The sequence below is a fragment of the Calliphora vicina genome, chromosome 1 (genome assembly GCF_958450345.1).
Source record: "Calliphora vicina chromosome 1, idCalVici1.1, whole genome shotgun sequence".
NCBI classification, from domain to species: Eukaryota; Metazoa; Arthropoda; class Insecta; order Diptera; family Calliphoridae; genus Calliphora; species Calliphora vicina.
Window position 1 is genome coordinate 34154817 of NC_088780.1, and position 17972 is coordinate 34172788.

The window sequence follows — 17972 nt, forward strand, 5'->3', positions numbered from 1 at the left end:
TTTATATATAAATATTTAATATTCTTTTTTTACAAACTAATTTGTTTTGACTACATTTTACACATTTATATCGCAATTTTGTGTTCAGTTTTTTACATGTGAGTAATACCAAAACTTGAAGCTTCAGTTTAACACTTTTGGTTTTTTAATGAAATTTTGAATATAAAAAAGTTCTAGTTGTTTAGCCTTGGCATTTATTTCCAAATTTCATTGAAACCAAAATAAGTTCTGAATAGAGTTTTTCTTTTTTCTTTACATTTTTTTTGAAATAATTTCTTTTTTGTTTATACATTTTTAATTTTTAAACAATTTTACATATAATTTTGATTAATTATTGTTAAATTAAAAAAAAGCAGAAAGTTTCTTATTACAGAGATCGAGTATGATTTTCAAACAATAGCTTCTAGTATATCCATAAATTCATTGAATTTAAATTTTGTTTCATTCATTTCGTTACTTTTATTTTACAAATCAATGTTATTTATTTATTAATTAATTAATTAAATAGTAGTTTTAATTGAGATCGTAAATATACATATAATTTTAATAATATTTCATTATTATTAGTTTGCTACTTTTTCAACTAAAAACAAAACTAATTAATGACTTTAATTTCGTTAATTTTTTATTTTTAGTTTAAACTACTTTTGCTCTCTACTGTATGAATATAGTATATTAAAGTTTCAGCATGCAATTTATAGATTTTATTTTATGATTTTTTTTTAAAGTTTTAAGTTTTCTTTTGTTTAATAATATTCATTAATAATTAAATAATTTCTTTAAGTGGCTATAACCTTATTTGGTTTAATTTTCCTTCATACCTGTATTTATAAACAAAGTTATATTTATAGGTATTTTATTTATTTCTTTTTTTAGTTTTGTTTTACTATGTTGTAATGATTTATTTATAGGAGGAGTTTCACGTATCATGTTGTTTGATTTTAGTTTATTTCACAGTTGTTTAATCAGTGTTTAATAGATCCGTTCACTTATGCATCTACTTTAAACTTTTTATAAATTAGTCATCCCTGTAAAGAAATTAGAAGAAAAAATAAGAAAATTATTAATTAAATTATATAAACTAAGTAATACAATTGAAAATTTTTTGAAAACTGGATTTTTTGCTGGAACTCAAGTTGAAAACAAGTGTTATTCCAGCCTTGAGTCCAGTGACAAGCAATTGATTTTTAGTTTTATTACTTTTTATATCAATTATATCTAGTAAAAAGGAAAGATTAATTCAAGTCAGATGTTTTTTGTTTGAATTTAGTTTTTTTTAAATTTAGCGAATTTACTTAATTGTGAATAAATTCGAAAAAAATCCATCGATTTGTATGATCGATATCTCATATGCGGCTTTGCTACAAAGTAAGAAACCTGAACAATTTCTAACGTTTTCGATTTTTTATGAGTTCTTTAAAACACTAAAATTTGCTATTTTCACTTAAAAAAATATATTTTTTGCTTCAATTTGTTATTATAACTCCGAAACTACTGAACCGATTAAAACACAATATATAAACAGATTAAAGGTTATGTAAATTTAAGCTTTTCTAAGTTTACTATCAATAATATCGGACTAACCCTTTTTGAGTTATTATGTGGAGAAACTTGTAAAGAAATTCACAGTTTTACAAAAAAAATTAAAAAAAACTTCTCCATAGAATTTAAAATTTGTACTACTGGATCCACAATACATCAAAATTGTGTAGTGGTTGAAAAAGCCTCTAAAATTTTTTTCGATTTTTTTGCACTGTATAATTTATTGTTTCATTTAAGGTTAGAATTATAAGAATTTAGTTTGTGTTTGCTTTGAATAAGGTCTTCAGTTCCCTACCAGCTATCTATATATATAAAAGAGTAACGTTACTGACTGACTGATTCATCATCCCACAGCCCAAACGACTGAAGCTAGAATCATGAAATTTTATCTGTGGGCTAATCCCTCCCCAAAACGACCCACTAAGAAGGGATTTTTGGAAATTCGAACATTTAGGGGTAACAATGGGTAAATTCGGTAACCTTGTATCTTCAAAACTAATAAAGATACAAAAAAACTTTAAATTGCATGTTACTCCATTTAAAAAATCGTCCTTTTTTGATATTCGAACCTTTTAGGGGAGAAAACGGGTAAAAACTGTATTTTGGTACTTTTTTGGCACCCTATGTATGTTTTAAACCAATAAGCATAGAAACTAAATTTAAATCGTATTCTTTACTTATCAAAAAATAAAACGAATTTTTGGAAATTCGAACCCATAAGGGATAAAAATTGTGTTTATTTTTGGTACTTTTTCATAAAATATGGTTTTCTATAATTTGACATAGATAGACATACGAATATTTTATTACGACGTCCCACCACGATACAGAAATTTATTTGAGTAAAATTTTACCACCGCAATGGGGATGAAAAAGGTACCAAAAAGGGCATAAAATCGGGAAAATGCATTTTATTGCAAATGATTAAGACAATTATGATAATTTTTTTAACATTGGTTCCTGGATTCATAGAAAAATTAACTAACAGGTTGTTATTTGGAACTCGAGTATCGAGGTGTACATTGAGCCAAATCCGGGTAAACAGTTTGGTACTTTTTAAAAACATATTCATTCTTGGGCACATTAACACAGATTTTAATCGTTTGAGACATGACTGTAGCATAAACAATTTTTGTAAAATGGAATATTTTTAAATTTCAAACTTGTGGGGTGTTCAAGGAGGAAAAGGAAAATTGGTACTTTTCTCCTAATGGAACTTTTTTTATATTTTAAATTATTTCACTTATCGACGTTAAAGTTAGCTGATATGTATTTGAGTGAAGTTAGCGTTAGAAATAGGGGATTATATTTAGGTACCAAAATGTGAGAACTGAACTATAGGTACTTCTAATGGTACTTTTTTAATTTTCTATAACAATGGACTTAGAAACATACAATTAAGCATATATGATTCTAAGTGAGTGAGAATTCCAGGGGGAGACTTTTTGGTACTTTTTCTTTATTCGAATGGTACTTTTTGTAATTTCTTCACCAATGAACCTAGAAACATGAAAAATAGCTTATATGGACCCGAAATCCACAAGTGCCAGCTTTTTGGTACTTTTTCTATATTCTATTGGTACTTTTTGAATTTTCTATAATAATGGACCCAGAAATATGAAATTAGATATTTAAAATTAGATTCACAATGGCAGACTTAATAGTACGATTTCTTTCTTCTAATTGGGGTGGCGAAGCGCACCGGGCCAGCTAGTTGTAAATAAAGATCTTGGCTACATATGGATTCCGAGCCAATCAAACTGATCATCTTTTGAGGCCAAGAATGAATCAAACCAATATCGAATACTCTGTTCCAAAGTGAATCATATCATAGATTGATCGAAACAAATAGTATACGGATTGAGCACGGTCTGGACTATAAAGCGGCGGAGTGAAAATTTCCCAACCACTTCATTCTAAATACTTTTTAATGTGGTCGAGCGTTGTCATGATGGAATATTCCGCATAGGCCGCATATTCTGGCTGTTTTTCGGCTAATTCTAGCTTCAAACGAATCAGTCGCTTCGGTACAGGTTCCCTGTGATGGTCTGGTCAGATTGCAGTAGCTCAAATAAGACCCTTTTGCTCCCACGAATTACAGAGAATTACCTTAGTGCCATTTATATTTTGGAATTGGTGTCGATTCGGCTGGTTGGCCGAGCATCATTTCGGACATGCAAAATCATTATTCAAGGTCTCTCGGCTTTAATTCGTATGGTATCTATTTTCCCTGCTTTTGGATGAATCCTGCTGCTCGTAAATGTTTTGAAATTTCTGCTTAGGTAGCTGCCAATGATTTTGCAAGCATTTGTTGAGTTGAGTTCTTGGTCTCAATCTTTTTTTGGCTGGCCTGGACGATTTTTCCGTGTCAAAATCACCACTTCTGAACCGCAGAAACCATCTATCGCAGGTTGATACCGATGGAACACATTCTCCATAGGCTTTGGTGAGCAATCGTTGTGTTTCAGCGGCACTTTTTTCAAATTAAAGAAGTAAAGCAAAGTGCGTCATATTATAAAGCATTTTTGGCTCAAAATACGACATTTTCGAAGCATAAACAAACTATCTTGCTTACTCTATAATGTTCAATAACTAAGTGAGAATAAAGGACAGATATGTACTCTTCAAAATGGCATATATTTTCAAATGACATAAGATACGCCATCTATTGTAAATCCCTCATTTTTAAGTAAACCACAAAATAAAAATCGACGTCGCGACGTGATTGTTGGCCTACATCTTTTGTGGACCGAATTTCCGAATTTTTACTGTATGTTTCCCTTAATATGGGAAGAGCAATAGGTAGCCTTTTACTTTGAAATTTCAAGTGGGCGTGGCACATCCCATACAAAGTAAATAGTTGGTGAACTGTAATTTTGAAAACCGCAAAACTTCGCGGGGTTTACTTCGGTACCATTGTGAGCAGTTTGGTTGAAAATGGGCAGGCTTGGATAAATGGGCGTGGCAATACGCATACAATGTAAATAGTTGTTTTCGAATATCTGCAGAACTATAATTGTAACGAATCAATTTCTTAGCACTGCATGAAGTTTTTAAAAAAATGGGGCGGATCGTAGCAGGGTGCGTGGCATCTCCCATATAAAGTAAATAAAATAATTGTAGAAGCCTTATAATTTTACATAGTGGCTGAAAATGCAGTGTATTAGATAAGTGGACGTGGCACCACCCATACAATGAAATTTTTGAAACTTTGGATATCTGAGGAACTATAATCGTAAAAGTATTTAAATTTTCTACGAATTAATTTCTTATCACTACACGAAGTTTGGCTTAAAATTAACGTTAATGGATTTGTGTTCGTAGCACCTATTGTGCAAAGTAAATAGTTTTTTTTTCGAATATCTGGAGAACTAGATAGTGAAAGTCTTCATACAATAGCTTTCTTATCATTTTCTGTAGTTTGGCTGAAAATGTTAGCGATTGTATTAGTGGACATGGCAGCCCCCATAGAATGTAATTATGTAGTTAATTTCGTATATTTGGAGAACTGTAAGTACCTGTAAAGTATTTAAACTTTTTGTGTATCAACTTCTTATTACTGTACGGAGTTTAGCTGAGAATAGGCGGAATTAGATTAGTGGGTGTTATACAAAGTAAATATTTATTTCGAATATATGAAGAACTATAATTTTGAAAGTCTTCAAATTTGTCTGAAACATGTTTTTATAATTTTACGTAATTTGCCTGAAAATGGTCGGGTTATTATTAGAGTACATGGAATCACATGGTAAAAGAATAATATGAATAATTTGGAATAAATCGTGGTATCTAAAACCTTTGCCCCTTTTGGAATCCCAGCTTTGAGATTTTAGAACAATTAGCCTGCATTTAAAATTTCTCTAAAAAATAAAATCCTATTTGTATATTTTCTAATTTAAAGCTCTCCATATTGAGATGCCTTTCTAGGAAACAAAATTCGAAAATTCAACATCTCAAATTCCAAATTTAAAATCGATTATTTCTGTGCTCGTAAAATATATTGTTTTGAAACCTTTCTCATATGATTTTTTATTTATTGTTTAACTAAAAGGAACATATTGTTACGAAGGTTAAAACGTAACAATATTAAATAAAATTGGTCAGAATGTGTGTCCGATATTGTGAAAAAATGTATATAACTCGCTAACTATAAGAAATAAATAACACACGCTGGTATATTTTTATAGACTTAGTCAAGGGCTTTAGCTTTGAAATCTTTGATTTTGAATGTGCTCTACTTTGAGATTAATTTTTAATCGGAACAGCCAGTTAGAAATTACCAGATCATAACAAATTGCTTTGTTTTGCTTTGAACTATTACTACTACAATACTTAGTGTATCAATAGGCCTCAATGTGCAACACTTTAAACAATTTTTTTTTTATTATTATTTCAATTCTAAGTGCTTTTTTACTGATTATAAGTATTAAGCGCCTTTAGATAAATTTTATGTTTGTTTTTGCTTTCTAAAACGTGTCAATAATTTACGGTTCTGTAAATAAACAATTTCAATACAAAATCATTCGAAAATCGTTAAATAAATAGATACAAAGTCATTTTAAATCACTATTTATAACATTTTTAATTGACTTTAAAAATACAGTTAATAGTGTGGCAGTTATAATTTGATAAATGATGTTTTCGCTAATAAATTTCTCTAAACAGTTTATAGCTCTATAAATATTTTGCAAGATTTATTTCAGAATAAGATTATTAAAAATATGAGATGTAAAATGTGTGTTAGTTTTGAAAGATTTTGAAGTAAAAATTAAAGAATTTAATGATTTGAAAGTGAGATCATAAAAACTTTATACCATAGAGAAATACACATAGAGCGGAAACTCAAAACAATTACACATACGAGTGTTCTTTTTTACCACCTAGGTTTCTGACAACTGAGATAGGTCTTTAACAGGAGAGTTTCTGATCTATGACATTACCTAAATTTTCAATACACAATTTTTAAATTTAACCTAAAGAATTGTTCTGCTTTAATTTAATTTTCTTAGCTGATAGTTGCTTTAAAAAAAACTGTACGAATTTACAATGTTCTAAAATAAATAAAATCTGAGTTTTTTTTCTTTTTTTATACAATATTATTGTCATAAAAACTACATACTTGGAAATAATTTACGGCCCAAAAACAAAAATTGTACAAAAATCTTTAGTTGTTTTTTTTTTGAAATTTTAAATGCTGCTGACAACACAAAAAATTCGTTATCGTTACGCACAATTAAAACAAACAATTCGTTGTGTACATTAGGGTGGCCCTTAATAAACGAAAGTTGGATTTTGGCCATTCTCACCCCCCAGTTTGGTGAACATTAGTAAAAAAATCATCCTGAAAAAATTTTAGGTAAATCGGTTGGGGTTAAGACGTGCCGCAAGCCCTCTGAAGTTTTGAGATGCATTTACAAGGGGAAAAAATTCATTTTTTTCAGTTTTTGTAAAAATTTTGCCATTAAAAAATTACTTTTGTAATTCAATTTAAAAGAATCGAAATGTGTACGTAATTGTCGTTCTAATGAGACATAAAAAACAGAAATCGGTTAAAAAATTTTAAAGTTATTAAAAATTCGCCAGGCCATTAACGTGTCTCAGGCCACTAGAACAAGAAATGTTGGAACAAAATTAACATATTTTGAGAAATATTAAAATAAAAGCTCATTTTTACTTAAAATATGTCCATATTTACTTGTATATGAGTTTTTGTCTTCGTAGGATACCGTTAACCTATTCTTAGGTATGAACAAAAAAATTTTATTTTTTTAACGGCAGTTTCAAAACTCCATTTTCAAATTTTTAAAAATTTTGTTAAACAAATTTCAGAATTTTTTGATCATCTCATTGGGATTTATTAAGAGTATAATAGGGAATTAAATCGTGAAAAAATTATGAAAATATCTCTTATAGTTTTTCCGTACCTGCGATTTAAATTTTGAAATTTTCGAGAAAAACCAATTATTTGGCAATTTTTAGGCCAATGAGCTCTATTTTCTTACTCTTATGAATTTTAAGCAAAACTTAATTAGAATATTATAGTCCAGATAATTCTAAATATACTCTGAAACTTTTACTAAAATCAAAAAACGTTAACCCTTAAATCGTGAAGGTCAAAGGTCAAATTTTTCAATATTTGGAATTTCTCTTGGAAAGATTTTGAAATGTTCGAAATGTTGTATATTTTTGGGCCGATTTTGATGAAATTTAACAAAAATATAACACAAAGCCTAGTATTTACAAAAGCAGCAGAAAAATTAAAATTAACCCTATATAGCACTTGTTGTTAAAATGACCCCAAACTTCTAAAACCATAAAAAATTATGATTTTAAAAGTTTGGTGTCATTTTAACCCCAAGTGCCATTAAGCGTTAATTTCCATTCTTGTGCTGTTATTATAAACCCTAGAGTTTATGTTATATTTTGGTTAAATTTCATCAAAATCGGCCCAAAAATATACAACATTTCGATCATTTCGAAATCTTTCCAAGAGAAATTCCAAATATTGAAAAATTTTACCTTTGACCTTCACGATTTAAGGGTTAACGTCTTCCGATTTTAGTAGAAGTTTCAGAGTATATTTTGAATTATCTGGACTATAATATTCTGAATAGGTTTTACTTAAAATTCATAAGAGTAAGGAAATAGAGCTCATTGGCCTAAAAATTGCCAAATAATTGGTTTTTCTCGAAAATTTCAAAATTTAAATCGCAGGTACGGAAAAACTATAAGAGATATTTTCATAATTTTTTCACATTTTTATTCCCTATTATACTCTTAATTAAATTTTTTTGTTCATACCTAAGAATAGGTTAACGGTATCCTACGAAGACAAAAACTCATATACAAGTAAATATGGACATATTTTAAGTAAAAATGAGCTTTTATTTTAATATTTCTCAAAATATGTTAATTTTGTTCCTACATTTCATGTTCTAGTGGCCTGAGACACGTTAATGGCCTGGCGAATTTTTAATAACTTTAACATTTTTTGACCGATTTCTGTTTTTTATGTCTCATTAGAACGACAATTACGTACACATTTCGATTCTTTTAAATTAAATTACAAAAGTAATTTTTTAATGGCAAAATGTTTACAAAAACTGAAAAAAATGCATTTTTTCCCCTTGTAAATGCATCTCAAAACTTCAGAGGGCTTGCGGCACGTCTTAACCCCAACCGATTTACCTAAAATTTTTTCAGGATGATTTTTTTGCTAATGTTCACCAAACTGGAGGGTGAGAATGGCCAAAATCCAACTTTCGTTTATTAAGGGCCACCCTAGTGTACATACACCACTTATGGACACATATGCCACCATATCATCATCAACAACTACATCGTCGTCATCGTCATCAAAATAAAAAAAAAAATTATCAGAAAGACCACACCGCAGAGTCTCATAAACATAGACGTAGACTGTGTACTAACTTATTTGAAGTACAGAGAACACAACAAGAGCGTCAGACTACAAATGAAAATGATCTGTAAACAAAAGATCGAAAAAGTACTATTAATTCACCCTTTTTGTTTTCTTACTTCAATCAAAAACTTTTGTATAGAATGATTTTATGTTCTTGTCAAAAAGTACCAATCGAAAAAAATAGTACAATTTACTACGCTATTCTAAAACCCCTACTTCACTTAGTCTATCTAATGTATGCTAGGCTCATTTAATTGAAATATTCAAAAAAGTACCATTAGTAGGAAAAAATACCAATTTGTCATTGTAGCCTAATTTCAAAACCTTCATGGTTGAATTTTTATTATTTATTCATTTTGGCATTAGAAATAATTCAAATCTTTGTTCAATAGTCAGAAAATATAAACAAGTACCAAACTTTTGTAGCATTCATTTATTTTAAATATTCAAAAAAGTACCAAAAGTACGCTATTCCCTTTTTCACAACCATCATGCTTTAATTTCACTACTAAGAAAATACATAAAAAGTACCCAACGTTTTACCCGGGATTTCCATTTTGTACCCTTTCATGCTAATGCCATTAAAAGTATGAAAAATATTCTGCGATTTTATAAAATCTTGGTACTTTTCTTAAGACGTTTGCTTTGCAAGAATTTCATATGTTTTTCCAATGTACAAGTTTCGATCCAGGCTATTTTTAGTCAAACAACTTACAATTCTTACTATTCGGATAAGATTTGAAGAATCTCTCAATTATAGTTCTCAAGATATTCAGAAATAAGTATTTACTTTGTATGGTTAAACTTTATGTCATGATAAGCAATTGAGTCATATAAAGTTTGAAGATATTCACAATTATAGTACTCTAGATATTCGATAATAACTATTTACTTTGTATGATAGGTGCCACGCCCACTAATCCAATACTGCCCATTTGCTGCCAAACTCCGTATAGTGATAAGAAATTTATTCATACAATGTTTAAATACTTTTACGATTATAGGTCTATAGATATTCGAAATTAACAATTTACATTGTATGGGAGGTGCCACGCTCACTAATGCAATACCAAAATTTGAAGACTTTCGAAATTCTAGAATAGTTCTCAAGATATTCGAAAATAACTACATATTGTTACATTTTAACCTTTTCAAAACGTTGGTTTATTTCCTTTAAATAAACCGGATACTTTTGATTGCAAATAAAATCCGTTTAGTAGTTTGAAAATTGTAACAACTCTTTATTTATTTAAAATGTACAACAACAACAGAATTAAATAGTCACTCAGTGTTTGTTTTTCTACGGGTTTATAAATTCGCAGAAATACAGACACTCTTTATAATGTACACGAATTCACTTGAAAAATACAGCACACTTTAAGGCACTCAGTTGATGTTTATTCGAATAGCGTCTCTGATAAACTCACTAAAGACTGCAACCTCTGCCACTATTTATAACACTGCCATCTGCACTCTAGATTGCTCTTTAACTGTCAAAGCTCGTATATTCTAGAGCTTTCTAATACATACGCCATCTGTGGTGTACTTTCTACAATGTTCTTTAACTGAATATTCGAATTCGAATATACGGTCGCAGCAAACAGCGTTGCCATACTTACGATCAATGGTCAACTGAAAACTTTTATTCAATGTTAATAATGCCCACAGATATGTTACAGTTTGTTATTACAGCACTGCTATTTGAAAGCATTATGCTACTTTTAAATCAGCCGTTAAAATCGTTATATTTGAATTCAAGTACAATTTCGTAACAATATGTATTTACTTTGTAGAGAAGGAGTACAGTTTTTCACAGAATTCAATTCCGTATTTGAATTTGAATTTTAGTATTTAGCTTTTTCACAAAGAGTAAAGGTAGGATCACACGATTGCCGCAATGCACAAATTATTGGTCTATTTTATACCTCAATCGTGTGATTTCACAACTTATTGGCTCAACTTATTGTCAAACCACAATAATATTGTGCTTATTTGGCCCATTCAAATGAGAGACAACCAATAAAAACGTTAAAAACACACCAATTTTTATTGTCTTCTAGTGCGACAATCAAATAAATAAGTTTTCATTGTTGTACTTATTATAATTATAATTTAAAAAAGTGATATGTATTGTGTTATGGGAAATTCAGTGCTTCTTTTAACATTTCTTATTTTCTTTTATTAATTTTTTTCTTCATCAAGTCCACACACGATAATTAAAGCCGATACAATTTTATTCTTTTTTTTAGTGAACAAATCATTTTTTCACAAATAGATTAAAATTTGGTATATTTATGTAAACATAGTTGCCGTATTCTAGAACATTCGTGTGACTGGAATGCGGCAATTATTGTCACTAAACCCTTTTGCGGCAATTTATGACAATCAAATTTATGTAAAATGAGGCAATCATGTGATTACAGAGAATTTGATTGGGACAATATCTTTATTGGGCCCAAATTCAGCACAATAAAAATTGTATAAAAGATAAAAATTTTTGGATTTAAGTTTTAATTAACATCTTTACTTTATTTTTGATTTAATAAGCAAAACATTGCCAATTCAAACAAGTAAGAAAGTATACCCTACACCAAGTTAATATGCAAAAACATTTTTCTTTTAAAATATCAATAATCTATATTCGTGACTGATTTTCGGAAGTGGGCCTTATATGGGAGCTATGATCAGTTATGGACCGATCTTCATGAAATTAGGTCGTGTGATTTATGTCTATATGAAAGTTATTTATGTTGAATTTTGTATGTATACCAACATTTTTAAGAGATTTATGCACGTTAAAGTGATTTTCGGAAGCGGGTCTATATGGAAGCTATGACTAATTATAGACCGATCGTAACAAAATTTGGTGACATGAATTTCGTAAATATAAAACTTATTTGTAGCGAAATTTGTGTAGATAATTATATAAATTAAACATTTATGACCGATAAAGTTCAATTTCCTATGGACATTTGTATGGGGGGCTTGGTGAAATAATGCCCCGATTTCAGCCAGTTTAAATAGGCTTGGTCTTTGCGCCGAAAAAATTATATGTACCTAATTTTATAGAAATATCTTCAAAATTTCTATAAAATTGAAGTGCCACGCCCACTAAATAAAAAGTTGCATATTGTTCCTTTCAGATATAGAGGAACATACAAATTTAAAGAGGATCGGATCAGTGGCTTAGGCTCCTATAAGTCCCAACAGACATACATTCATTTTTATATATATACACTGAATCAATTAAGTCTCCGTACAGACATACTCATAATATAAACTAGCTATTTATGGTCACTTTTCAATACATATTTAAACCTTTTTTTAATTAATTTTATAAAAAATCTTATAAACTAGAAATCAACATAAAAAAAACTACAAACATTTTCATTATAAACATAAAAATTTACATAAATTCAATAATTGTACGAAAAGTATCACCAAAAAAGTCTCCGTACAGTTAACTGTTTTAAGGCAAGGAATCCCAATATTAATGTTAATTGAATTTAATATTTGGTAGGTCCTCCTTTTTGAGCAATTGCTTCATTTTAATGGCTGTGCATGGAATGGACCAGCTTTGTTGTTGTCAGGGAATCCAAAAATAAGCAAATTTTAACGGATAGAAAGAAAATTATTATTAACTTGCAAAATGATGGAAAAAATCTAACCGAAATCAAGGATATTTTGTAAGAAGACCACGCTCTTCCATTCAGTATGTTATTCAACAGTTCAAAAAACCGGAACAATGGCAAATAAACAAAGAACTGACCATCCAAGAAAAATAGACCACCACTTAGAGAGAAGAATTGTACGATTTGTAGAAGGTAATCCAAAAATTAACGCATGTGTAATTGCAGGAAACTTGAATACTAGTGATGAATTAACGGTAAACCCCCAAACTGTAAGAAACGTTCTTAAACTAAATGGATACAATGGTCGGGTAAGCCGTAAGAAGCCCTTTGTTCGAAAAGTGAACATGAAAAAGAGATTGGATTACGATATCGAGTATATTGATAAAGATTTTTTATTTTGGAATCGAGTTATTTTTAGCGATGAAAGTAAATTGAATGTTTTTGGTTCTGATGGAAGATAAATGTTATTGAGAAAGCCAAATACTGAAATGAATCCGAAGCATTTGACGCTCACCGTAAAGCATGGAGGAGGTAACGTTATTGTTTGGGGTTGCATGGCTTCATCTGGGGTGGGAAATCTTATTTTTGTTGAAAACACGATGGATAAATATGCATACTTCAATATATTAAAAGAAAACTTAAAACAAAGTTCTGAAAAATTAGGCTTGGGACGTTTGTATTGCTTACAACAAGACAACGATCCCAAACACACCTCTAGATTAGTAAAGGAATGTCTTATTTATGATGTTTCTAAGCACTTAAATCGCTCATCTCAGTCACGTGATCTCAACCCGATTGAGCATCTATCGGATCACTTGGAAAGAAAGATTCGTCAGCACAATATAACGAGTAAAGATCAGCTAAAAGCCGTTATAATGGAAGATTGGTATAAAATAGATTCCCTGACAACAACAAAGCTGGTCCAATCCGTGCACAGCCATTAAAATGCTGCAAGTGCTCAGAAAGGAGGACCTGTCACATATTAAACTCAATTAAGATTAATATTGGGATTCCTTGCCTTAAAACAGTTAACTGTACGGAGACTTTTTTGGTGATACTTTTCGTAAAATTATGGAATTTATGTAAATTTTTATGTTTTTAATGAAAATGTTTGTAGTTTTTTTATGTTGATTTTTAGTTTATAAAATTTTTTATAAAATGAATTAAAAAAAGGTTTCAATATGTATTGAAAAGTGACCATAAATAGCTAGTTTATATTATGAGTATGTCTGTACGGAGACTTAATTGATTCAGTGTAGATTGATAGAATACTAGCTTATCCGATGCTAAGTAGTGAAATAAAAATAAAAAAATAATAACGGAAATAGAACTCAAAAACTACCTTTAAAAGAAAAAAGTACCACTTACATACTTTTGATTTTAATTCATTCAGAATCGCATATGTTTAATTGCACGTTTAAATAGATTTAAATAGAAATAGATAGAAAATTCAAAAAGTACCATTTGCTAAACAAAAAAGTACTACTAGTTCTCACTTTTTGGTACCTTAATTCCAATAAGCCCCCTATCCATAATTCTTGCCTTACCCGGATGTATATCAGCTAACATTTATATCGATAAGTTAAAATATTAAAAAAGTACCTAAGAAAAAGTACCAATTTTCCTTTGCCTTTTTGAACGCCCCTCAAGCTTAAAATTTCAAAATACATACTCCATTTTGCCGATTTTTTGTTGTGGCACAAAAATTTCACAAACTAATTCAATATGATTATATATGCTCATGATAAAAATATGATTTAAAAAAGTACTTAAGTATTTACCCGGATTTAGCTCAATTTCGAGTTCTAGATAACACCCTGTTAGTATTCGAAATTTTTTAAAAAAAGTACAAAATTAATATTTTTAATATTTTTATCAAGTTAAGAATAGGATTTAAAGGATTCAAAACACAGTTTTTATCCGTTATATTTTCTAAATGTTCCGAGTACCAAATACCAGAACTGCTCTTTTTTAATGGTTGAAGATGCCTTATAAATGTTATTTGTTTTAGAAGATGTAAGGTTACCAAATTTATCCATTTCTACCCTAAACATTAGATTTTGCAATAACACCTTCTTAGTGGAAATGAATGAGGATAGGGGCACCTACAGTCTAATATCATGCTCCTAGTTTTAGGCATTTGGGCTGCGCTATTTTGATTTCATTTATTTATATAGACCTAAATCTTTGAATGTATTTCATTTCAATTTCCCTAATTTTTCTCTTTATGTTGTTGAATATTTTATTTATTTTTTGAAGGGCCATAAAAACTACACAAGTTTTACTCATACTTATATTATTCCTATATTTTCCAACAGAATTTAATGTTTTTTGAAGTGTTTGTTCTTTTTTTTCCTCCAAATTTTAATTGTGGTTTCTTTGTACATTTAATATTTGTTTAATTTTAATTTCTATTTTTTTGGCTGACAAAATATTCTTTACTCAACATAAATATTCTTGCCATTTACTAAATACACAACTGAAAATATATGTATTTCATAGACCCATGAAAAAAGATTTTGTCAAATTCAAAAGAATTCAAAGCGTTTGTAAGAATTGCTGTGAAACTTTATATCACTTTCATTAATTTCGATTCGTTTTGGTAGTTTGAATGAGATTTATGGTTTTTGTACATTCGAACAACAGCAGATTTTGAGATTTTTATTTGGTTATTATTTTAAGTACTCAAGTCAAATAAAATGTGATTTATATCGAGTTGAGGGAAATTAAAATGTCATAGAAAATTTTGAAATATAAAGGAATTTAAGAGCGGCTAAAATTACGATTTTATGAAGATTTTTAAAAAAAGATTTATGTTTAAAAATATCTGTAAATTTGGTTAAAAGTTAACAACTATGTATATCACATACAAAGACCTCGAAAACCATTGAAGTTTAATTTATAGACCAACTCCTTTGCTGTTTTAAAGTAGGAATTTAATTGATAATAAATATGTAGATATGTATGTGTTCAATTACAAACTTAATTGAATCGATTAATTTTCTTATTTGTGTTAGGAAGTATAATTGAACTGAAAAAGCATAAATTGATTAAATTATAATTTTTAATCAGTGGTATTATATCAGACCAAATATGTGAACGAAATTTCGAAAACATTACAGTCCAAACAAAGCCATGAAATTAATTTTAAGTTCTAAGAAGGCAATACGAAACACCAAACGTAAATCCTTGAAGCTTTTCCGTGAAGATGTGGATAGCTTGAACGACGTATCGAAAATTAAAAACATGTTATCACAAACTGATACCAAACCGAAGAGCTCGTAGATACTAATAGACAGAGAACATATTGGGAAACAGAAGGATAAATTGAGAGGCACATTACAGAGAGATGTATTCTGCAAAGGAACCCAATAAAGTGGCTTTTTATCTTCTACAGTATACAGTATATAGTCTTCTAAGAATTCTATCTGATGGTGGTTTCAATGATGTAGCGATATTGATCAGATAAAAGTATCCCAACATTTAATATCAAAGTGCAAAGGAAGCCCACATAGAAAGCGGGAAATTTCAAATTATAAATGCGGGAAATTTCTGCTATGCCTAATCTTATATACCCTTCACCAAACAAAATTTATTTTTTTAATTTTTAAGAAAAAAAAATTTTCGAATTGTTTTTTTAAATTTAAATTTTTTTGTTTTTAAATTTTTTTTTTGTTTTTTAAATTTTTTTTTACGAAAAAAAACTTTTGATGAAAAAAAAAAATTCGGGTTAAAAATTTTTTTCCGATTTTGACCCATTGTAAGTTCAACTTACTATATATACGTCGTTGCAAAGGTTTTTGAAATATATCTCTTTAGATATCCATATTGTCAATATTAATGACTTAGTAATCCAGATATAGGTCAAAAATCGAGGTTGTACTGGCTTTTTCCTAATATCTCAGCCATTTGTGGACCGATATTAAATAGCAATCCAGCCGGAAGAATTCCGGAGATATTGATGTATTAATCATGTATGTTAGTTATTTCGGAGCTTTGGAAAGTTGATTTCAACAGACAGACAGTCGGACATGGCTTAATCGACTCCGCTATCTATAAGGATCCAGAATATATGTATATACTTTATACGGTCGGAAAATTATATTGTGGAAATTACAAACGGAATGACAAACTTATATATACCCTTCTCACGAAGGTGAAGGGTATTTCTAAACGGCTGGTCCGATGACATGGACGTAGCCAAGGAGCATTGGGGTTTAATTTATTAAAATGGATCCTACAAAGGACCCAGGCCGGCGCTATGGGGGATCAAAGTTGGGTACCTTCGACATGTAAAATTGTTAAACACTTGCCATTTTTTTGATTCCCATCCGATTTTAAAGATTTTTTTATTTTTGGAAAGCGCTCGGCTAAGTGTTAAAAAAAACATGCTTATGTGTGCTATTTATCTACAAAGTCATTTCAAAATTAAAATTTGAAAATTATGTCATACCTTGGTCCGCTTTTTTAAAAATGTAGGTCGAACTTTTGAACCGAATGTACTCGAATTTTTTTGTTAGTCAGACAACTGAATTATTAATAATATACAAAAGATTTCAAAGCAATATCAATAAGTCCCGGTCCACACTGTGAAACATTTGCTGAAAAACATTTGAGTTTGTTGATGAAAGGGGAAAGAGGAATGAATAAGGGAACTTTGTTTCATGTACATAAAGTTTTTGTTGAGTATGTCATCCACATTTATTCGTTCGTATTCGTACTGTACAGAAATGTCAAAAACTGAAAAGCAAAAACTTCACTGTGTGTACACGAATGCAGTTTCAAAAGAGAATTTAAAAATGTTTTGCAGCAAATGTTTCACAGTGTGGACCGGGACTAATGGATCCAAAAATAAACGATTTTCAATTTAAAAATTCAAAAAATAGTAAATTTTTGCTGTTTTTTTTTGGGCAAAAAGGTGACTTAACTTTTTTTTTAGTAAAAAAAAACTTTCTTCAAGAAGATATAACAATTTTATGTTTTTCTGTAAGGTATCTTTACGGAGAACATTTTAAAATAAAAAGCGTGTCATATTTTTCGAATATGTCGCCCCTACGTCCTTCGGAATTTGACCTATTTTTTTTATCAAAATTTCATTTTTGGGCCACAGGTTCTGAAATCCCAAAGCTTGGATTAGAAAACGGAAAGCAGCTTTGGAAACCCTGATCCCAGCCAAGAAGAAAATGTGGACTTTATGGGAAAAATTGTAAAAATACCATTTTTGGGATTTTCGCTCTAATTTTTAGAAATTGCGAGATTCCTTTTGACAAGTTTTTTTTACATTTTTTTATTTAGAATGACAAATTTAAAAAAACTTTTAAATTTGTCATTAAATATTTTATTACATATTATTTATTGAGTTTCTAAAATTAAAA

The 17972-nt window shown here is 29.4% G+C and overlaps 1 protein-coding gene across 1 annotated transcript in view; it reads right to left on the reverse strand.

The window, feature by feature from the left end:
• Positions 1-1003: 1003 nt before the first annotated feature.
• dsx (doublesex) overlaps positions 1004-17972 on the reverse strand; it is a 399595-nt gene continuing 382626 nt past the window's right edge. The window contains exon 5 of the mRNA XM_065508225.1: positions 1004-1028. Within this exon, the coding sequence (XP_065364297.1) occupies positions 1019-1028 (10 nt within the window). The 3' untranslated portion in view covers positions 1004-1018. The remainder of the gene's footprint in view (positions 1029-17972) is intronic.